The 24,717-nt window shown below is 32.6% G+C and overlaps 1 protein-coding gene and 2 long non-coding RNA genes across 5 annotated transcripts; 2 read left to right on the top strand and 1 right to left on the bottom strand.

The window, feature by feature from the left end:
• Positions 1-9,375: 9,375 nt before the first annotated feature.
• Positions 9,376-11,596, top strand: LOC121115328 (uncharacterized). Its single transcript, XR_011779475.1, has 3 exons — positions 9,376-10,717; positions 11,038-11,160; positions 11,218-11,596. It is a non-coding gene; the product is annotated as an uncharacterized lncRNA (long non-coding RNA).
• Positions 11,597-12,847: 1,251 nt separating this feature from the next.
• LOC139905026 (uncharacterized) lies at positions 12,848-14,134 on the bottom strand. 3 transcript variants are annotated; one of them, XR_011779473.1, is made up of 3 exons: positions 14,005-14,134; positions 13,635-13,891; positions 12,848-13,541 (listed from the first exon to the last, which is right to left on the bottom strand). It is a non-coding gene; the product is annotated as an uncharacterized lncRNA (long non-coding RNA). The 3 variants fall into 3 exon arrangements; XR_011779474.1 differs by lacking the exon at positions 14,005-14,134 and having other exon boundaries at positions 13,617-13,998; XR_011779472.1 differs by lacking the exon at positions 14,005-14,134 and having other exon boundaries at positions 13,635-13,998.
• Positions 14,135-20,732: 6,598 nt separating this feature from the next.
• LOC121115390 (BTB/POZ domain-containing protein 3-like) lies at positions 20,733-21,851 on the top strand. Its single transcript, XM_040709611.1, has one exon. It carries the CDS (start codon positions 20,733-20,735, stop codon positions 21,849-21,851), a length of 1,119 nt encoding a protein of 372 aa, XP_040565545.1.
• Positions 21,852-24,717: the final 2,866 nt, after the last annotated feature.

The following is a 24,717-nucleotide window of genomic DNA, read 5'->3' as shown; positions in this document are numbered from 1 at the left end:
TAAGGAAAATTCTTAACTATCAAGTTACGAGAATAAATATTTTTTACTACTACAGAAAACAATTTCATATATGTTTTCATCAAACTATAGTGAATATAAATTTAAATAACGTGTTTAGAACTTTGTTGGTCAAGGCGAAAATAATGGAAGTTTTTTTTTTTCTTCATAACATTTAATTCGATTCTTGGCAATAAAAGGTATTGCAATTAGTAAGAAATAATTTATAATATTTAACAATTTTAAGATATGGCAATTAACCCTTGCATTATTAATGCCATCAATGAAAATTATCAAATAAAAACATCTCAATGTCTTGGGATTCGATAGATAAAAAACAGTTTGCTGATCCATATAATCAACTCTCCGAATGCCTTTGTCTAATTTTTTATATCTCTATGCTAACTTTCGTTGATTAATTCTTCGATTTTTATCTAAGGTACATCACTTGAGACTCTTGGACATTCAGTACAAAAATCATTAATTGATTAAACTGAGTTTAAAAAATCGAATAGTACTTAGTTCGAATTAACACCTCATGAAAATTGAATTAAAACATTTGTGGTGCGTTTTCATTATACAATCTTGGACAAAAATTTACAAAAGGACAAATTCCCATGTTATTTTTTTACTTCATATATACAAACCAATCTTTCATAGACATATTTGAGTCAATTGCATTCAAATAAGTGGAATGAGTTAAGATATCCAAGAATTTGTAGCTATAGTATACAACCTTTATTTGATTTAAGTGACATAGGTATATTGGGCCCCATATTCCTGTCCGTTTCTGATTATTTTATTGTGACGATGAATTTGGGCTACTTCAAGTGCAATTTGCGACCCTAAAAAGTGGTAATCAGAAGAATTTCTTTATAGAAATTGATGATAACACAGGGGAATACTCATTTTTTTCAAATGAATTCAAGCCAAAAAAGGAAATTATCTATTAGTACAGAATCCAAAACTGATCTCAGTTTTTCTCTCAGTCATCTGAATTCTGAAATATCTGGGATTATAGTAATTTGGGACTATTACCGTTCTGAGTCCTTTTTTACCCTTCAAACAATCCCCAAATTAAAAGTAGGATTTATAAAACTTATGCTAAAGTGTTTTTATGATTATATTGTGTATTTATTGATTCTGTATCTTGTTTTGAACTCTACATATTTCAATTTTTAGGCTGAAAAATGATGAAAAATAATGGAAAAGTACAATATTCTTTAGACCCTTATAACTTATTCTTACTGCAGATTGATGATGAATATCATAGCTTATAGTAAGAGGGATAATTTCGGTAAGGATATGTGCGAAGAGAAGAAATACTTATGGCATCATTGATTAAATAATATACAGCTTCTTCTATCAAGAACGTTATCATTCCCGCCTTTATTATTCAATATTAATATAATATTAGATGCTGTTAGTCGATAGAGAACTGAATAAAATGCCTATAATAACGTCGCCTTCTCTCTAGATTTCTGAAAATGTAGGCCCAGGAATTTGGAAAATACTTACCGGATGAGAAACAGATGGCTTGTCGGATTTATCGATATAAATGTGCCTTTAGTCCCCTGCCTAGAATTACACGCCACTCATTATCCTCATCTCATAACAAGAGTATGGATATTCATCTATAAAATCAAGTTAGCCATGAATACATCAAATCAGACTTTAACTGTGATCTCACAAAGATGCTTATTGCATGTAATATAACCTTATCTATTGACAATCATCCTACGTTCAAAAAAATTATGGAGAAATACACGGGTAAATTATTCTCTTCCCGAGGAATCGTCATTAATTAATAGAGGAGGTTGGTAATGATGTCATTTATAGAAATACCTCCATTGTAAATTGTGATGTTAAGATAATTTTCAGCCTGTTTAGAGTCATCCCCACCAAATTACGATTAAAGTTATCAGTAAAAAGTAAAAAATATTTACTAATTTCGAAATGGAATACTGAATTTTGTACCATCTAACAGTAAGTATTCATTTTTTTTTTAAATAACAATAAAATATGATTCTATTTTAGCTCAAAATATCAATAATTATGATACACAACTCATTAAATGGCAAAAACAAGTGCTTAAATGGTCACAACAACAGGGGTAGTAGCTTTGGATGGTTCGCAACTAGTTTGTCTGACATTAGTTTCTTCACTTAAAGACTTGGGTATGATCATTAGGTTTTCCAATATTACATAGTCAATAAATATTACTTTTTTATCACTTAAGGAATAGCTATGGTTGATAAGCTCCAAGAAATGGTGTTCAGAAAACTCATGAAAGGCAAAAACAACTCCTTAAATGGTCACAACAACGGGGGTAGTTGCATTGGGTGTAGCATTATAATTAGAAATTGTGTGTATCCTTTATGATAATAATATGTTGTAATACAAGCATAAATAACGGGGAAAAAATATTTTTTGATACTCTTAATAAGGATTAATATCGCCGGACATTACTACGTAATTAGCTTTTGCTCTAAATCTTTAAGATATTTATTTATTTTTTTATTAGTATATTTATTGTCTAATTTTATGATTTTGACATTTACTTTATTATTAATAATTATTTAGATCTCATCGATAGAGATTTATTTATCCTTTGTATACAATTGTATATAGCAACTTCCACATGAAGAAAAAGGGGTTTTGATTAAACTCCACGTCTGGCTTGTGTTTTGCAACCTAAAGTTATGACATATTTAAATGAAGTGCTATGTGAGAACAAGAAAATATTATTTGGATCAATCTAATATTTCAATATTCTGTATGTATAATTTATTGCTATTATTAATCATTATGATTCTAATGGTTTAATTTTGTATGTTTAACATAAATGTATGATGGTTTATTTTTTAGTATGTAAATTATATTTCAGCCTTCTTTTTTAAACTTGGAACTTCAAACATATTTCGAAATACTCTACTTTGTCGTTTCAATAGTTATTATTCTGAGAATATGGTTCATAATGAATTATAATTTCATGGAGTGTGACGCTTTCAAATCTACTGTAACGGATAAAAACGTATAAGTCAATAATACGTAGTATATCTTCATTAAACATTTTGTTAATACATAATTTCGTTATACCCTCAAAAATCATAATAAAGCAGTCAGCTGATAATCACATCAGTATTTTAAACAATGATACCATCAGTCTTTCTCCCCCCAACCCTTCTCCTTGCACGCGTTTTTCTCTACAGGATTATCAACTTTGCTTATATGCATTATAGACAAATATTCAATCTATAATTTAAAAAAGTATGCATCTCCAAGGATTTTTGTTCTATTTTGTATTTATAAAGTGATCCCATTTTGAAATATTAAAATTATGTACTCATTGTGAATGGATCACTTTATTACTTCGATCCTGGTATCTCATTCCCAAGGAAGGAGTCAACTCTACTCCGGTATGTGGTCTGATAGTTCTTTTAGGATGTAGTATCTTCCCGTAGACCCTCATGGAATTCGGAATCCCAACATCTCTTGAGATAAATTATCAAGTTAGAAGTATCTTCCTTCAATCTTTCTTTTAGGAGGCATGACGTTTTGAAATTGGCTTTGAAATTTGATAAAATATGGGCTGCATTACCTGGTTACCAAAAAATAACCTATGTATTTTGTTGTCAGCTGTTGGTTCACTCATCTCACTTCAAGGCTATTTCATAATTGATTACTTTTGATAAATAAACAATATTATAAGTTGTTCAATACTTATGGTCCATTTATAAAAGAACAGGAATATAATTTCTTGTTGATACCTTGTAGTCGTTGAATATTTATATGTTGGCCATTTTATTATTTTTTTGAATAAATTTTGGCTATCATACACAAATTCCAATTTATAACTACTCCTTTAATAAAATATTACTAAATGTTTTTAACATGCCCATTCTTATTTTACCCACCATCAAATTGTCATACTTACTTTTAGAGATTTTTTTTTCAAAATATATATTTATATATATATTTCGGGCAATGTGGAAAATGCCCGGGCAATCTATAACATTTCAAATAGAATGGTCATTTTACGTTCATTTACATTGTCAGGTAAAATGATTGTGAGTAATTTGATTATTCAACAATTCATTGCAAGCAATAACATAAATAAGAATTTGATTAAGAGCAATTTGATAATCCAGTGCAGGCATGTCCAACCTGTGAATCACATGCCGTATTACGGACCACCTAATGTTTAAATGCGGCCCACTAGTAATTCTCACTTTAAGACGTATTTTTTAGCAAAATTGTGGTAATATCACCCAAACTATTAGAACGCTCATAATACGTATAAACATTGAAAAATATTTGACGTCATCTTGTTTTTTCTGAGACTCTTACAGAGTTGCCAGATTGTTTTTTTAAGCAGTTTAAAAATTAGATTTGGCCTAATTCTGTGTTTAATAATTTTGTTTATGGAGCCATTTTTAATTAAATTTAAGTCAAGATAATGCTGTAAGACAACATTAGTCGGAATGGAACATTGAACAATGATGAATGTGTTAAGGCTATCTTAACTGTGAGAAATACACCAGATCCTGAAATAGGAATTTCTCAAGCAAAAATATTTTTTGGTACACATATGAAAGATAGTTTACCTTGGATGGATAAAAAAGAACAAAAAAAAATAATTCCAAAGTTGACACGAAATGGTGAGAAGCGTAGGACCTAAAGGAAAAAGCGATGGGAGCGAGGCCAATAAGGCTTTATGAAGGCTTAGTAGCTGGATTTAGGAGAAGGTACCCCTTGATAATACATGACTGTATGATTATCCAGAACAACAATGGACCTCGGCCAACTAGGTGGGATATGTCGGGTAAAATAGTAGAAGTTGTATCAATAGACAATAATGGTAGATGGTTCTCGACACTTGACTAAAAGAATACATCCTGAAAGGATTTTAGTTTTGTTTTAAAAGATACTCCATGTGGAAGCCTTGTTCATATAATTATATATTTTATTATAAGTAAGTGTATTGATTATTTAATTAATGGCAAGTAATATTTAATTGTTAATATCTTTTATGATGTAATCATCTTGAAGTATATTCGTTGTTCAAGAGGATTTTTATTCATTAAGGAATCCATGGATCCGTTAATATAATTGATTCTGATATTTTTCCATTATGTAAATATATATACAATATGAGTATCATTACTTTATTAACTCTGTATTTTGTTAAGATTGTTGCTGTGCGATTCTTAAGAATAAAAGAGCTTTTAGGAGTGAGAGACTGGAGATGTTGTCCAGGTGCTATTTACGATTCATGGACAGATTAACTCATTTCATAAGGGATCATGTTCATATCTAGAAAACTTAATATCCTTCTAATTTATGTATATAATTATGCTACATGTTGTTCTTTTAAAATTTGAATACTAATCTCTAGTGCAATGTAATTAATGAAAGTGTACCGCTACGGCGGTCCGTGCAAATAAATTGAGACTCAAATTTAATGACTTATAACTCTAAGTTGGGTATTTGTAGAGAAAAAAATTCGAATGTTCCAGATAGCAAACACAATCAATAGTATTGGGTCGGCCCATTATTGGTCTGAGTCGATCATGTGGACTGTGGTATACTCACTCGGTCGGTTCAAAACTATGAACCAATAATAAAACTCTTGTTATGTGACTCGGTCCTGCATTGGTCTGCAGACTCAAGACGTAGACCACAAAAGAAAGAAGCTTTTAAAATTATACAACTGGCCTGTAGAGACACATGAATACCCTATTGGAAAATAGCAACGAAATGAATTATAATAATTCATAAATATTATTTTAAAAAAGGTTTCTTTTTCTAATTTATATTGGTCCAGGCCGTGGTCCATCCACTCATTCAATTTAGACCGATGGAGAGTCGGTCCATACCGACCCAACACTAATTATCAACCTTAAAATCAAGTCAACAATCATAGGTGATGAGCAGAAGAGGATGTAGATGGCTTCAATAATGCGACCCGTACTCTCCTTCACGATGTCATCAAGGCTACTATAGCAACTTAATTCGCGGGCTACTATTTTTGGAGTCCAAAAGCGCATAAATTACCCCAACAATATGACCACAAAACCCAAGAGTGGTAGGCTAAAAATTTGACTCAAATAAGGTCGAGGAAGTTTTTCAAGCCAATCCCAAGATGACCATGTATGACTTTGCGAAGGACAAGACTGTCAGCCGTTCTAAAGTGTCCAAGGCCATCAAAAAAGGGATGGGGCCTCTCTATGAGCTCGTGAGTAGCCTCTCCTTACCTGACAAGAAGCATAAACAATCAATTCTGGGACAAGAGCTTATGGCCACTACCGAGCCCAAATCTCAAAGCTCTTGATTACTCTATATGGTGGGACATCGAGAATCAGGGATGTCAAGTACGCCATCCGAATATTGAGGACCTTAAGGCCTTTATCGACCGGACCCGGGACGCAATATCCAAGGACTACATCATCAGCGTATGTCAGGGCTTTTAACGCCGTGTATTGGAAGCTGATAGTGGCCATATTCGATAATTACATAGAAAATCGAATATTAAGCCAATTTTGGTTCATTAGAATACTAAAAAAATGAATTATGTGTTATTATTAGTCTCCAAAAAGCCTCAATACTTTTGTACGGGCTGGTATATGTTACTTTAATTATAATACTTTATTTGCATTGGTTAAACAATATCTAACTCCTGGATTGAAATGGGTATAAACAATTATGTATCCGTATTGCATGAAATTCGACTGTTTACCATACTAATATATATTTGAAAGGGAATCTCGTACTTCCTAAGTCTAAATAACTAATTTACATTAACTACAAATAACTATTTATTAAGGTATAGGTTTTCCATTACCGTTTGGATCTTCCATGTTCAAAATTTAATTTCCTATAAAGCTAGAAGAACTGAAAACTCGGATTCGTAATCAACACTTCAAACAAAACCAAAACTTATTCTCAAAAGAACTGTCAAATAACTGTTAGTATTTCAGACCCATAATTGGAGTAATAACTATTTTAAATAATTAAAAACTGTTCATTTTAATAAAATGAAGAAAATTGTTTATTTCAGGAATTAATACATAGAAATGATACATTCTTAACTAAGGAGTATTTTAAGGCTAACGATGAGATAATAACTTTGATCACAGACAAAAGTCTTCTTAAACATCGATTCCAATTTAAAGAATAACATACAACATTTAGGACTAAGATAAACGTAGTCCTAATTCAGTCTTAAAAATTAATTATTATGATTTCTAGTTAATTAGGAATTGTAAAAACAATGGGAACATACACTTGGAACTTGGGACAAACCAAAGCATGATTGAAGCAAAAAAGGAATAAAAATGAAAAAAGATTTTTTTAAATATTTTCCGATAACAATCTTATGTAAATTTTACTATCTTGGTAATGTTGGACTTGTGTATGTCTAACTATGATGAGTCTTATAATGACTGATCAAGCTTTCTAACTGTGTAAAAGAAATAAAGCAGGAACTACAATGGAATTTTTTAATCTTCTTATGAATAGTTTGAATATGGCTCTGCAAACTTTTTGAGGTTGTAAAAGAACTAGAGCAGGAATCACATTGGAATTTTTTAATCTTCTCATGAATACCCTCAATATGCGTTTGCAAGTGTCCAGATTGTGCAAAAGTACTAGAGCAGATACTACATTTGAATTTTTTAATCTTCTCATGAACGCCTTCAATGTGAGTCTTCAAGTGTCCAGAGCGTGTAAAAGAACTAGAGCAGTAACTACATTTGAATTTTTTTATCTTCTCATGAACACTCTCAATATGCGTTTGCAAGTGTCCCGATTGTGCAAAAGAACTAGAGCAGTAACTACATTTGAATTTTTTAATCTTCTCATGAACACCTTCAATATGAGTCTTTAAGTGTTCAGAGCGTGTAAAAACACTAGAACAGTAACTACATTGGTATTTTTTAATCTTCTCATGAACACATTCAATGTGAGTCTTCAAGTGTCCAGAGCGTGTAAAAGAACTAGAGCAGTAACTACATTTGAATTTTTTTATCTTCTCATGAACACCCTCCATATGCGTTTGCAAGTGTCCAGATTGTGTAAAAGAACTAGAGCAGTAATTACATGGGAATTTTTTAATTTTCTCATGAACACCTTCAATATGAGTCTTCAAGTGTCCAGAGCGTGTAAAAGAACTAGAGCAGTAATTACATTTGAATTTTTTAATCTTCATGTGAACACCTTCAATATGAGTCTTTAAGTTTCCAGAGTTTGTAAAAGAACTAGAACAGGAATCACATTTGAAATTTTTAATCTTCTCATGAACACCTTCAATATGAGTCTTCAAGGTTTGAGAGGTTGTAAAAGAACCACTACAGGAATCACATTTGAATTTTTTGATCTTCTCATGAGCACCTTCAATATGCCTCTTCAATTTTCCAGAGTTTGTAAAAGAACTAGAACAAGAATCACATTTGAATTTTTGAATCTTCTCATGAACACCTTTAATATGCTTCTTCAAGCTTCCAGATAACGTAAAAGAACTAGAACAGGAATCACATTGGAATTTTTTAATCTTGTTTTGAACACCTTCAATATCCATCTTCATGTTTTTAAAGCGAGTAGAAGAAATTAGATCACATTTTAAGGTGCACTCATAAACTGAACGTAGTTTTGAAAATCCTTAGCATTTGGGGCATGTTCAAACATGAGACCAAAAATCAACATGTTGGAGTTGATATACACTGTATGTTGGTTAAAAAAATCAAAAATAACTTAATCAAGGACTCTAAATTGACTTGTATTTGTTGTATAACTTGTATTTGTTGTATATAATGAAGATTATTAGATTTGTTAGATCTCAGGATTTTCTGGGCACGTTTCTAATTATTCATCCTTTTTTTCTCTCTCTTCTCTTTCTATACCAAGGACTTTTTTCCCTAGACTATTGTGACTTTTTTCAAACAAAGTTTTTTTTAATTGAGTATACTTTCTTACAAGATGCCCGAGAACACCTATACCATGTGATGCCTGCACGCAATATTTCCTTATAATTCCTGCCGCACAAACAAGTTACGAACGATGGAAGCAGTTCTCAGGCTTGAAGCCACCCAATTGCAGCTTCTTCGGATGCAAGAGCATTGAATATATCTAGACGCATGTTTCCTCTACTAAATTCACGAATAGAATGAGACTATGTGGAATTATTAGTATAATAATGACCGTTGGTTTACTTTGAATGATCCAGATTATCATGTTAATAATTATCATGGTGATATATATATATATTTTTGTATGATGCATTTAAATATATTAGGTTGCTGTATGATTAATATCTAGTTGAGTCTAGGTAAAAAAAGTCCTTGGTATAGAAAGAGAGAGAGAAAAAAAGGAAGAATAATTAGAAAGAGAAAGTGATGGTGGTAGATTTTAGACATTTCATTTAAGGTTATTTGGATATATCTCTCCTATGTAGCAATTGTATATATATGGATCCGCATCCATCCATCCTTCCTGTTCCTAGAAATATCTGATTCACTCGCCTTCTGATACTTTCTTTAATGCCATGGATTGGTCTGTTCAAGAGATTTCGACTCTTGGTGGATCTCGCCTCCTTTAATTGAAGGATCTGTGATAGTTCCTCCAGATCTCGTTAATCCTTGTCCCAAGTCATAAGTTCCTCCAGATCTTCTACCGAATCATCATATACTTCTACGTATAAGAACAAAGGAGTTCCATAAAAGGACAGAAAGACACAGTGAGGAACAGAGAGATTGTCATCCTCCATCAACAGTTCCTTCTTTGAAATTCTCGAAAGTCAACTCTGCTTCGTCTCCTACTCTAAGAAAACTATTTCATTAACAAGAGTCGTTCAGTGCCCTTAATGTATTATCTGTTTATAATGCAGAAATTACTCATGGCAATCAGATTTATATCAATTCCATTTATAAGTTGGACTTTGTGATATACAGATAATTATACAACCTGGACACTTCAATCTCAAGCCTGATTTCTATATTACTACTGAGTCTAATTTGTCATTGGAAAACAAATGCAAAATTATTATAGACTCGCAAAGATAAAGTGCTTCTCTTTTCTCGATATTTTGATATACAAAGCATATTCTATTCTGATATAGATTTAAATAGTTATTTGGAACTGGAGAGTTCCAAAAGAAGAAATAATTCCTGAATGAGTTACCGAGTGAGGAAAAAAGAGTTATCATTTCCCATCCAGAGCTCCTTTGTTGAAAATCTTGAAGGCTCTTCCTTCCAAAGTCGACTTTATACATCTCTTATTCTGAGAAAAAGATTTCATTGTTAAGAATCCTTCAGTTTCCTTGATGTATATAAGGCAGAAATCCCTTGGAAAAAAGTCGAAGTCAATCTTAGAAGCTTAAGGAATATGCAGCCTTTTTTCTCGACACTTTAGTCTACAATATATATTATATTTTGCTATTATCTGCATAAATAGATTTTGTGAATTATTGAGTACTAAATTATTATGTGATAACAAATTATAAGTGACCTTAACTTCTCTAAACTTCTATTGGAAAACTTTATTATAATTGCAATTTCGAAACTTACTTAGTCATAATCATCTTCTAAAAAAATGAATTGCTTATTACCATATTGGAATATTACCCCAATGAAGATTTAGGATCTCCACACTAATAAAGATAATTAATAACTGTTTCCCTTAATAGTTCTTATATTTAATTATTAGTTATTTTAAAATTAAAAAGGTAACTATTTATATTTTATTATGTTTTTCTTTGATTTATAGCTAGTATATATATTATGAAAATATACTATTAATTTAAGATCTGAATAAAACACTTTTTAGAGTAAATCCTTTATTAAACGAAACAAAATAAAAATCCGAGATTTAGAAGATAACTTATTTTTTTTTTTTGGAACTTGCACAATGAGAATTTGACATTTTTTTACCCATGTGTATGCTACTATTAGCCTCATTTATGAGATTTTTGCTTGATATATTAAAATATTTAAATCCAACTTAAGCAATATAATTAGCAAACTGATATTGTTTTATACATTTCAGCCCAATAGGAAGATAGAAATCTCCAGTTTCTAATTAATTGACAAATAGCTTTTTAAAGCATCGTCTTGGATTTGTCAACGTCAATCAAATTTGTCGAGTTTTGGTCGCTCAGAATATCATAATGTAAAGCTAACTAGCATGTAATGTGGTTAAATATAATAAATGTGAAACTCTTTTAAGATTACACCTATAAACACTATCTTGCAAAGTTTCGATGAGATCTCGATCTTCGCCAGAAAATTGAACACCATGAGTTATTGATTTATCAGAATTCAAAAAGGTCGTGCATTCGCAGTCTTTAATTTTGTAAAACCTAATGATGGAAGAGGCTATGTATCCGGATATACAAAACAATAAATTGGCTTGATATTTTTCCATAATAAGATTAGAATTAGAAAATAAATATATGTTTTTGGAACAATTGGATCAATGCTTACAAATTATAAGATGTTTTTATTTTAACATTCATACTTATTATTTAATATTCATAAGTTTCTAGAATAAATTCATGTCTTTATTTATATATAAAAAAAATATACGGAATATTAATATAATGTTATATATGTTCTCTTAATTAAAATTAATGTATTGAAAAATGTTCATAAATCACTTACTATATCCCTTCAATGATACGATATAACTGCATAATATTATTTATACTTCTTTCATTTTCTTCTATACTTACTAAGGTACAGAATGAAAATAAGATGCAAGTTCCTCTTTATATAGTCCCAGATTATATCCTCTATTGATCTTTGAATAATAAGGTAATTAATTTATAACTATGATTATGCATTTATATGTTAGTTATCGAGCAGAAAGAGATAGAAAATTTCATACAGACTGTATCAATTACTCATATTCCTAATTCATGAGTTTAGAAGGATCAAAATAATCTAACTTTAAGTAATTACATTTAATTGAGCCGTAAGTATAGTTGCATGTATTTATTCACGGAGTTGAATGGATTTGGAATTAGATTAAGTTTCATTGAAATAATATTTAATATTACCCAACATTAATGTCACATTAATAATGTAATTAATTCATTGGTGCAAACTTTGTCCATGTACCTTATGGTTAAAAAAACCCTCCAGACTTACCTGACAAGAAGCATAAACAATCAATTCTGGGCATCGAGGGTCAGGCCTGTCAAGTACGCCATCCGAATATTAAGGACCTTAAGGTCTTTGTCGACCAGGCCTGGGACGCAATATCCAAGGACTACATCATCAGCGGATGTCAGGGCTTCCGACGCCGTGTATTGGAAGCTGATAGTGGCCATATTCGATAATTAAATAGAAAATCGAATATTAAGCCAATTTTGGTTCAATAGAATACTAAAAAAATGAATAATGTGTTATTATTTGTCTTCAAAAAGCCTCAATACTTTTATACGGGGTGGTATATGTTACTTTAATTATAATACTTTATTTGCATTGGTTAAACAATATCTAACCCCTGGATTGAAATGGGTATAAATAACTATGTATCCGTATTGCATGAAATTCGACTGTTTACCATACTATATATATATTTGAAAGGGAATCTTGTACTTCCTAAGTCTAAATAACTAATTTACATTAACTACAAATAGTTATTTATTAAGGTATAGGGTTTCCATTACCGTTTGGATCTTCCATGTTCAAAATTTAATTTCCTATAAAGCTAGAAGAACTGAAAACTCGGATTCGTAATCAACACTTCAAACAAAACCAAAACTTATTCTCAAAAGAACTGTCAAATAACTGTTAGTATTTCAGACCCATAATTGGAGTAATAACTATGTTAAATAATTAAAAACTGTTCATTTTAATAAAATGAAGAAAATTGTTTATTTCAGGAATTAATACGTAGAAATGATACATTCTTAACTAAAGAGTATTTTAAGGCTAACGATGAGATAATAGCTTTGATCACAGACAAAAGTCTTCTTAAACATCGATTCCAATTTAAAGAATAACATACAACATTTAGGACTAAGATAAACTTATTTCGCTTCAATCATGGCGTGGTTTGTCCCAAGTTCCAAGCGTATGTTCCCATTGTTTTGACAATTCCTAATTAACTAGAAATCATAATAATTAAGACTGAATTAGGACTAAGTTTATCTTAGTTTATCGTATATATCCCTCCAGTTGAGTGATGGAGTAGGGGATAGAGCATATGCCTTCCTGATTGTAAATGGGAGAAGGATTAAATTTTTACTAGACCTTGGTTCAAATGTAAATATTTTACTTGAAAATCTGGTGAGCATGTCGAAGGTTATCAAGAATACTGGTAGAATAGATGTCTTTGGTCGTGAAAAAGTCAAGACTGTAGGCTCTGTTAGGTTGTCTGTTACATTAAATGGTTATAATCCGGTTCGTCGTAAGTTTATTGTATATCCTGTTGGGTAGCCAATCCTAGGTTTCGGGGATTACTTGGACTTCGTTTTGGTTCAGATGTTCCATTCTCCTAACGCATTCAACGCAGTTGGTTCCACAGAATCCCGAGTGGAGCTTCTGAAAAATAAATATCTTGTTATATTCGATGATTCGAAAGAAAGTATGATGAAACATATTCAAAAAGTGGTTCACCTTCATAGCAATGCTCACCCCAGTATATTAGAGCCTGTTCCGTGCCTCTGATCTCTCCGGGAGAAGGCCGCTTAAGAGATTCGAAAGATGGAGGAACGTAGTACCATTTCCAAGATTCATTCTTCAGAATGGGCCTCTCCAATTGTTTTGGTCCTCAAACCAAATGGAATTGTTCGCGTTTGTGCTGACCTTGCCTAAAATATTTCTCCAGTGGTGAACAAGATGTTGCACCCACTCCCTCATCCAGATGAACTTTTTGCAGACCTTGCCCGGTTCTTCTCAAAATTGAATTTTGCATGATGTTAAGAGCAGTATGAGTTGGAAGAAAAATCAAAGGAGTTTTTGGTTATTAATACTAAGTTAGGACTTTATAGATATAATGTCTTACCTTGTGGTCTTGCCTTGGCTCCTTCTATTGTGCAGGCAGCTCAAGAGAGGATGTTGAGTGGTATTCAGGGTGTGAAGATTTACATAGATGATGTCATCATATTCTTCAAAAGTAAGGAGGAACATTTTCGAATTTAAAATGAATTGTTTAGTCTAATATCGAAGGTTGGAGGTTGTCTGAAGCACAGCAAGTGTATCCTGATGGGTGAGGAGCTAACTTATTTAGGGTTTCACATTTCTCAAAGTGGCCGAGCCCTGGATCCAGAACTAATTCGACTGGTTCTGGACTTCCCTCTTCCTGCATTGTGTTCTGAGGTAAAATCGTTCTTGAGCCTCGTACAGTACTATGATCATTTTGTACCACATCTATCCCCTTCACGAGCTGACGAAGAAGGAAATGGTCTGAAAAAAGACAAGTGAGTTTTGAAAATATAAATTATGCTATAGCTAACTCACCTAATCTCGCTCATTATGACCCGTTTCTCCCGTTGGTGTTGTCAACCGATACATTGCCTCTTGGTTTTGGGGTCATTTTAGCACAGTTGGAAAATGGTATGGAGCGCCCTGTGGCATTTGCTTCAAGAAAGCTTTCAAAGAGCGAAGCTAATTACTCGCAAATTGAAAAAGAATCAACGGGAATTATTTATGAGTTGAAAAAGTTTGAAAGATATTTGCTTGGTTGTCAATTCAAGATCAAGACGGACCACAAACCACTTCAATATATTCTCACACCATGTAAAAACTTGCCAAGTGTTGTCTCAGCCCGTCTCGCTAGGTTTTGAATATTGTTGCCGGCGTTTAATTATACAATCGAACAAATGAAAGGCATCGACCATTCCTAAGTGGATGCTTTGTCCCACGTACCAGTCAACTATCATCCGTGTCTAGAAGAGCCTACAGAGTTACTACAATCCAGAGCTATCTCGAGCTCATGTTCTTCTAAATCGTCCCTCTTGTGATCAAGAACTTTGCAACGCTCTGGAGGCTGCTAAATCGGGTGCATGGGGCAGTGCCATCCTCAAGGCCTACTCCCAAAGAAAGAACAGCTTGTCCCTCAAGAATGGCTTGTTATTTTGGGGTGTCCGACTCATCGGCCCTCTTCCCTTGAGAAAGAAGTTTATTGAAGAGTTGCATTTGACGCATCGAGGTGTGGTAAAAATGAAGTCTTTGGCTCGAAGTGTGATTTGGTGGCCCAACTTGGATAATGATGTTGAAGATTTCGTATCGGCGTGTTGCACATGCCAAAAGAGTGCTCCTGCCCGGCATCACAATTTACTTCATTCACACCTGCGAATGAATGGGAGAGAGACCACGTGGATTATGGAAAAATGAAGGAGAAAGATTTCTTAGTGCTAATGGATACTGGGTCCAAGTAGATAGAAGCGGCGTACATGACGAATAAATAGTCAGAAGCTACTCTTAGGCGACTTTTTGCGTAGTTTTCGTGTTTTGAATTCCCAAAGAGGGTGCATTCGGGCATTGGTGCACAATTTACTAGCTACTTCTTCTAATCCAAGATGTCCGAATGGGAAGTAGACTGCTCCTTTTCTCCCCCATATGATCTGCAGTACAATAGTCAAGCAGAGAGAGGAGTACGAATAATTAAGGACTCTATTAAGAAGAATGTAGAAGCATTATTGGATGAAGTACTTGTGCATGGATCCACACCGATCATTTGTGATAAAACACCTGCAGAATTGTTGTCCGCACGCTGAAAAGTCGGTCAAAATCGGTCTAGAAAAAATCATTTAAGACCAAACCAGTAAAAAAAAATCGGTGCTATACCGAGTTTCAACACTAGTAGCAACTAGCAAATGTTGCTAAAGCCCAACACATAATATTAAAAAAGAAAGGAGAGTGCATATTTATCCGTCTATTTGTTGATGCATGATAAATCAAAGCTACTGCTTAATATTTAATAGTTAATTTTAAGGCATTTAGTTTGTACATACAGTTATTAGGTTTTGTAAATTGGATATATCTGCATGGAATACAGAGTTTTTCCATTTTTAATATTATTTTCTATTAATAGGACAAAATGTCTCGTGTACAAATCCTTCCTCTCCAAGAAAAAAGTACTTCAAATGAAAATGTCGATGGACGAAAAAATTGCCAGCTTCACTGAAATATTAAATAAGTGTCCTCAAACTACATGACAGTTTTGCCGAAAAACGGATTAATAGCAAATCAATATGGTTGACTTCACGTTATAAAGTTTCAATTTGTATGTAAAGATTTTATTAAGAACAACACATTGATCTAATCCTAGTAATATGGTTATCTTATTTATAAAGAAAAATTTATCTGTACGTATGAATGGCTGAATGTATGAAAAACATTCACAGGGTGCACTCTATATACCTAGAGTTGACATGGTTGTAACGAAAAAACTAAGTTTAAAAGTTAAAAAAAGGAGAAACGGTTGATTCGTGGGATCTTCCTTCTGTTTTGTTCATTATTTAATAGGTCGTCGTGGCTTTGACTTCTCCCTCTGAAGCAAGCCTTCTTACCTATTTTTGGTGTAAATTGTTTTAAAAATGAATAATAAAATAAATATAATATATGAATATAAATATAATTACAAAATTTTCTCCGCAGTAATCCTATTTTAAATGTAAAAGGTTCTCCCCTTTATAGCAGTAATTCATTTTAGCCCTTTAAAATTTTATAAGAGGTGGCAAATATTAACAAGTTTCTTAATTCAGTAGTATCATTGATATTGCTCCTGCCTTCTCCTTGCACTTTTTTTTTCCTTACAAAAATGTTAAATCTACACATAGCAATACAGTATAAAGAGGAAGCTATAAAAGATGAAAAGGAGTATAATTCGAGATGGGAATTGTGTAAGAGCGCAAGGAGAAGGCGGGAGCAAAACATATGGTATTACTGAATTATTTTTTTAAATTAATTAAATCTGCCAGGTATTTAGTTCAACTTATATTAAATAAGGGGAGTACTTTAAATAAAATTTAAATTCATCTGATTAGTTTAAATGATGCTTTGCAACGAGCTAAAGTACTCCCAGCCTCATCAAATCATATTTAAAAAAATTGGAAGCTGTTATTATTTTAGATTCTGAAGTTGAGGTGGCGAGGATTATTATTAAGAGATGTGGTCCCCTTCCTCACCATATTTGAACCCACTGGACTTTGCTGTGGGGGCACTTTGGAGAGAGAAACCAACAGAACTCCACACCCAAATGTGGACGCACTCAAGGCCGCCATAGTTGCAGAGTGGGATACTTGACTGAGGAGCTTGTCATCAGCTAATGCAAGACCTTCTGACGACGTGTAAAGGCAGTGATAAATGCTGAAGGTGGTCGTATTGAGAGAACAAGTTTGCAAAGGCCTTGTTTACAATTTTTTTTTTTTTTTTTTTTTTTTTGTATTTTTGAAAATAAATAAAAAGTTCAAGTATTTATAAACCAACCTCTCGAGTCCACATTTTCCTGCCTGACCCTGTTTACACGGCCAGTTTTAGGAAAGCAGGGCCTGAAGTAAGAATAAATGCGCGGCGCACTTTTCTTTTTCTCCTTTTTTACAATTTGATATTTTTTTTTGTCAATTTATAATCATTTTTTTATTTTTTATTTTTTCAGAAAGCCATTTATTAATTTTGTTTTCCATTGCCTTTATTTACAAAATAATGCTTCTTTTTTCAAATCACATTTCCTTAAAACGAAATTAGTTAATTTTTTAGGAAAGTCTATCCAGGGTTGGTCCCAAATCGAAAGCAGCTACAGGGTCAAACAGGGTCAGTTTTGTTGTGAGCAGAGTTTGGAGCAAAAGGGTCGTGCCCAAGATTATATTGTTGTTGGTTGTTCTTTTTTTTTTGGTTTTTGAAATTAATTTGAAAAAAAAATTGGAATATTAAATTTTTTAGAAAAAAATTTCAAAAATAGACAGTCATTCACAAATAATTAATTTAAAAAAAAAAAAAATTAACAAATCCCAAAAGATACATTTTTTTTCTTCAAATAAATAAATATGGCTATTTACATAAATAAATCATTTTGGAAAAAAAAATATCAAAAATTGAATTAATTATCAAATAGATTTTTTATTAGATATTTAAAATGTAAAATTTTCTAGTAAAGAGAAAATAATCCTTAATTGGGGGTGGACTGCATTTAACGCATCGAATATCCATTGAAGTTTCTTTTTTTTTTCTTCACCGTCACGTCAGGTAGAAAAAGACGTACCAAGGAATAAACACGGAGAATTTGAATTTTCACATGAGTGGAATATAAAATGAGTGATGGAGTGAAAAAAAAGGGAAAATGAGTCAACGGCATTTTTGAATCCATTTCTTCAAGACAATACATAAAATCAAGCTAAGCTGAATGAAGGATTATTCTATGTGCCCAGAACTCCAAAGGTAGGTACAAAGTGGTACATTACCATTTGAATTTTAACTTCAATAAGATACAATTTATTAATATACAAAATTAATACAAAAAATAAATTTTTGACTGAGCTCTCTTAGTAGCCGCTCTTATCGGCAATGATGGATTCCAAGCTGCGGTGGAAGGCCTGGCACCCGCTGCGGATGTAGTCCTCTGTCATGGCGTCCAAGTGCTGGCTGACAGTGGCTTTGAGGGCCTCAGTGTTTGGATCACTGAGGCCTTCCCGTCTACATGCATCTAAAAGTTGTAGTCGAGGGGATTGTCATCAAGGCTGAAAAGTACCAATAGTGTCAAAAAAAAGAGTTCAAAATTACTCAAAAGACTTATTCAAAACTTATGCAAAAGGGTCTTGGAACGGAGAAGATTTCTTCCATTGCTTGTGTCAATAGCGGACTCTCCACCATGACAAGGCTCATTCCACCCACTTTTTGATTGGCCTATGGCAGCATTGACTGTTTTCTTTAACACCTCCGGGCCCAATTTGGTCTTACTGATAGATCCCTTCTTCCTTTCCAAAGCTTGGGACTTGCAGACGGCGTAGTCAGTTGTCCTGGAGACGCCCAACTGCTCGGAGTAAACGAATATAAATTTGTCAATAATTTTCATGTGTCATTTTCTGGACTTGTAAGTAATCTAGAGAGCTGGGGTATATATTTTTTTAAAACTAATTGTTTATGATATAATACATCTGAATATGAATTAATTTCAATCACTCAAACTTCCTTAATTATTGAAGTATATGTATTCAGATTTCAATGGACCACTCGGTATACTGGTAAATTCTACAAAATATGAGTACATTTACAGCTAGGATGTTGTTTTTGTGGCTATCAAGATATCTTTGGCATCAATTTAAAAAAAATCAAAAGAGTATTTATTCCACAATCGTCGAAAAGGCAGAGTTTCTTTTTCGGGATCCGCGCCGAAAGAGACAATGTTGACTTTGCAAATATCTTAAACCTACACAAGTCCTTTATCTCGAGAGTCGAGATGGAATTGTAAGAGTTTAGATGGGATTATGCCTCTGTTCCATGCCACACTGCAAATTAGGTAAAATTATTAAAAAACAAAAAAATACTATGGACTTCCTTGTGAGGGAAGACACACATTGAACAATCTCCCTACAATGACTAAATTCAAGATGATATCCAGGATCTCGGTGAAATTCAGAAATCTGCCAAAGGAGACTGTCGTACAAGGCCTGCTCCCTTTTCGAGTCGAGGCTTTATTCAAGCCGTAGGCGATTATAGTTAATTTAATTTTTTTATTTATTCGGATTTTATTTGCATCCCCAGGGAGAGGGCTTTAGCCCCCCCCACCAAATTAAGGAATAGTTAATATTGTCACAATTTAACTTTTTGTAACTTTAGGATTTTTTTCAAAAAAATTCCAAAAACCTCTCAAAATATAATCTTTCGGACACCTGTGATTTGTCATGGAATATGTGTACTATATTTGAGACTGTAAGATCAACTTTTTGTTTAAAAACATATTATTGCAATCGATAGAGGTGCTGAAATATGTAAGATATTTTAAAAACCTCTGGACTAATGTGTAAAATACTGCATAAACCTTTTTTGGGTTCAAATCATAATTATTACCTTATGTCAACGACTTATACGTCGAACAGTCATTGAAAACTAATATTATGGGTAATTATTAAGTATAATATACATCTGTTTTTTTGTACTCCCAAAACTTAGCTTATTTCAAAACAAAAGTACCTCTTTACTAGTCTAAAAAGGGTACAAGATTTGTGGTGTTCTGGCTCAGTAAATAAAAAAATGACTAGTGGCTAATTTTAACCACTTTAGAATCCTGCTTATTAACCCTTTGTAGGGGCTGCAAAACTTATTTTCATTATATAAGAATGATAAATTGATAAGTTTGTTCTGAAAGGCCACATTGGGGCCAATAGGTGTCTCTTAAATCATTTAAAAAAGGTTTTTAAACTGCAGCTTAAATACTTTGGTATCTTAACTAATCCCACAAATTTGAATACAAAGCCTTCAATTGACTCAAATATGTCAATGAAATATTGGGCTTTTCTTGATTTTTGTTCGAGATTGTTTTTATGTTCATACACCACATATTTCAGGGATGTTAAAAATACATTTCTTCATTATTTCAGGAATCTTCAGAATGAATAGGATAAGATTAGAATCTGTGACGGAATCAAATGACCTAACTCGGAATAGAATCTATTTGAATCTAAAACCTGCTCCGACGTTTCTTTCCAGGTTGGAGGAGATAAAGAAGAATTTCCTGAGATAATTTCAGCCCATAAGTGTATACTTGCATCTGCCAGTCCAGTTTTTAACAGGATGTTCAATGGAGATTTCATGGAGTCACGGAGACAGGGTTGTTTAGAGATTGCTATACCTGACGTAACTCCTTCAGCGTTCAGGGAGGTATTGAAATGGATATACACGGATGAGTTTGATCTGAGTCTTAATAGCGTCTCACCTCTGCTCTATTGCGTTGAAAAATATGATATAGCAATTCTCAGGAGAGAATGCATTTCTTTTGTAGAGGATGCCCCATTGGAAGACCTGTGCTTCATGTTCACTCAAGCAATAATACATGGAGTTATACATTTGGTATCATGGATCAAGAACAATATCATTCACAACCCGTCTAGATCCCTGTCTTTAGATTCTGTTCTTGAAATTAAAGACAATCAACTATTAGAGGACCTTTTTTCATCAGATACACTCAACATGGATGAGAAGGATGTTTTTAATACTGCCCTTCATTGGGCATTATCTCAGACACATCTTTATAAAAAAGACATGAAAGAGATCCTAGGACCTGCTTTCTATGCCATTCGGTTTCCTCTCTTTTCTGTATCTCAATTTTCAAGTTTTGTTGTAGACTCAGGACTATTAAAAGATCAAGAAATTCGGGACATTGAATCAAGTCTTTCAACTGCCTTTTCCAACAATCCCAGAGTTCGTACGTGTGATAGATTTAGGCTACTGGATAAATCCTCTATATTCAATTTAAAACATTATTTGGTGTTTTTTGTGGATCGTCCTATCAAGATCTATGGCTCTGGAGTATATAAACCTTCCAAAAAATGCTCAACTATTTCTGGAATTATACGTCTGGAAAGAGTGGATTCAACCCAAAGTGAAGAGAATGAGTGCTTGAGTGCTAAAATATTTGACGTAGAATACTCTTCGAGATATCCAATAACAAGGATTTATTTCGATAGCCCCATATCTATAGATCCAACAACACGTTATAGACTCTCCCTTGAATATGATGAATCATCGTTAAATGTGGACTGTAAGTGTGGATGGGGAGGAAGAAGGGAATCGGTAGTAGATGGAGTTACTTTCAAGTTTGAGGACTACAAAAATAATAGCAACAACTTAAGAGCTCTTTTGATGGGTCAGATTCCATGGATCTGTTTTAGTCGACTCCCTTGTTCAAAATAGAATTATAGCACTTATGATTGATATTTTTTACTTTATAATACAGTTTGTCTATTAAAAAATATAAATGATTTTTTTAACAATTTTTTCATTACAAAAAAGTTGATGGTGATTTTTCTTCTTGAAATTATTATCCTCTTTCGTCTTTAAAAATTCACTTTATGCAGATCTTTGTACCATTTTTGAAAGTGGTAGGACCAATAACTGTTATTTTTGTGTTTTTAGTTACGGTCATAATTTGTTGCAGAATGGTAAGTGTAATTCCTTGTCAGGATCGGAGTAATTTCAAATTTAATCTAATTTTTGATTTTTTTTTTCAAAACAATTAATTTTGTGTGAAAAACTATGAATTTTTGTAACTTTTTTGTGAATAGATATGGGTTTTTGAATTTTTTTTCGAAGAAATTTTATATATGAAATATTTTCCTCCCAAACATTCTTCAAATTACGTTAATTTTTGCTTTTTTATTTAACATACCGACATTTGAATCTATATCAACTGTTCTCATATGGCCTGACATGTCATCTTTCTACATCCCGTCTCTTGCGTCCAGGTGATTTTATTTTAAATTCATGAAATGTACACTTTTTTGGGGTTATAACTTGGGTGTAGCGGCACTTGTCGATACATTCCGCATACCACTGGCTGCCGCCTATCATGCCTTCACGTGATTTGACTAGGTTTAGGTTTGTCAGGCCGACAAAAAAAAAATAAAAAAAATCAAAATTTAGGTGACTTAAGTTATTTCAGGGGTGAAACCTTCTGTATCTTATTGGTTAAAATCTTCCGTGGCAGGCTCTCGGACTAATACGATCTATAGTGTCTTACTCTTATTTAAGTTGACGTTAATTATGCCTTCCCTCCCATTTTAAAAAGTACTACACAGGATGCAGCTAACTTGGAAGGATAATCATTTTTTGTTTTTGCCAAGTCAGTGGGGAAAACATAATGTGCTAAAATATACTCCAATAAGAGTGTGTGGCAACAAATCCTAATATCGTCTGGTGTATATCAATTTAATATCGTAAGCACATATGGACCTAATGTAAAGTCAATCAATCAAATGTATTTTTCCATCAATATGCTATAATGTAAAAAAGGTATTTTTTCTCCTCGTTTTAATTGGCGACCTCAATGTTGATATTGATAAAAGACAATACATAAATCCGCTATGCTCATTCATGAACTGAATCTAGTTGACGTGATAAATAAATTAAATAATGGTAATTATATTTTCTCTGGAGGAATGGAAAATAGACATCAAGGATCGATCTTGCTTTGATAACTCCATACTTATGCTCTTCTGACCACAAAATTGTAGATTTAAAATTTTTCTCAGAAACTATTAGTACATTTGGGATTGCCGAAAAAGAGATGAAGAGGAAAGTCGATGCAGAAATAAATCCTTATAAGAGATTAAAACATGAATCGATGAAAACAAGTAGCCATTCAAAAAAAGTAAGAGATAAAAATGAGTCTACGGCTTAGTTAGTAACTAGAACAAATTATTATACGTTCTGGCTCAGGGATGTCCAACCTGTGGGCTGCATTGTGGCTTGATTAATTGTTAAGTGCGTCACACTTCTCATTCTCAGCTCAAGTAGTACTTTTTAACAAAAATATCACAATATTACAAAACGCAAGGGCGTCCGCACGGAAAGGCTTGAGGGGCTGTAGCTCCCCCCCCCCAATAAAGTATGTTTCCTTTTTACTAGAAAAGTTAAACTTGAACTTTTCAAATTTTTTTGAATAGCTGTGGATTTTTGAAAAAAAAATGAGAAAAATGTATTTTTGTTTTTTACTACAAAATTTAATATTCGAAATTTCTTGCGAAACCAATCCCCCTAAACTTCCCAAATATATGAAACGTGTAGAAGTGCATAATACGTATAGACATTGAAAAATATTTGCCGTTATCAATTTTTTTTTCTTTTAAGTTTTGAAAAATTATCACTCTGAAAAAAAATTGTATTTAAAAAACTTCTTTTTTAAGGATTTCCTTTCTAAAAAAAAACTATTCCATCGTTGTGAAATTATGCATCGGAGAAAAAATTTAATTATGTATTAAATGTTAGGTTTTATTCAGCCATTTTAATGAGATTTAATGTAATAGGTTCTGTGGCCCATTAAAATATTTCATGTGGAAATAAGGCCATTACATATTAAAAGGTTGTACATCCCTGTTCTAGGTAATATTCATTATTTTCTTCCTTATAATTTTCTTCAATTCTAGCTTGAAATGTAGAAAATAAAAAGATACCTATGACTAATCAGTCCTTAGCACCGTGGAATGGTAAAAAAGATCGGAACAATGAAAAAAAAAAGACTGATGGGGGGGGCGATTAGGAAATCAGTCTTAGGACTGATCCAAAACTATGTCTATTACAGCTGGGACGGTTTGTTAAACACTGATAAGGGGGAAAAGATGCAGAAAATTTTACAGTTGACAACAAAATACATAGTAAACTTTTATGTTACTAACGTCCTTTTTTCCCCCCGCATACCGGCAGGTCATATTTTCTACAACTCTATATATAATCAATTTTCTCACATAAAATTCTCAATTCCTCCCAACTATGGAATTATTCTATAATTATTGACAATACTTCACAACTTCTTAACATGAGGATATTCAAATACAACCAGTCAATGCTCAGAACACTGATAAGGGGAAAAAGATGCAGAAAATTCTACAGCTTACAACAAAATGCATAGTAAACTTTTATGTTAGTAATGTAACACCGTAACTATGTGCATTGTCAGAATACATGGATAATTAAAAAACTTGCCGTAAAGAAATGAAAAAGCCTTTCTTTAAAAAGACAAATTTTTCATTGATCATTTTAAAAAGTTGAAAAAAAAGTAATT

This window comes from Lepeophtheirus salmonis, chromosome 3, assembly GCF_016086655.4.
Source record: "Lepeophtheirus salmonis chromosome 3, UVic_Lsal_1.4, whole genome shotgun sequence".
NCBI lineage: Eukaryota > Metazoa > Arthropoda > Copepoda > Siphonostomatoida > Caligidae > Lepeophtheirus > Lepeophtheirus salmonis.
Note: the sequence above shows the minus strand (reverse complement) of the source record. Positions and strands in the feature narration are given on the sequence as shown.

What these genes read in the sequence shown, in the direction of transcription:
- LOC121115390 (XM_040709611.1), top strand. Translation starts at nt 20,733, where the DNA reads ATGTTCAATGGAGATTTCATGGAGTCACGGAGACAGGGTTGTTTAGAG.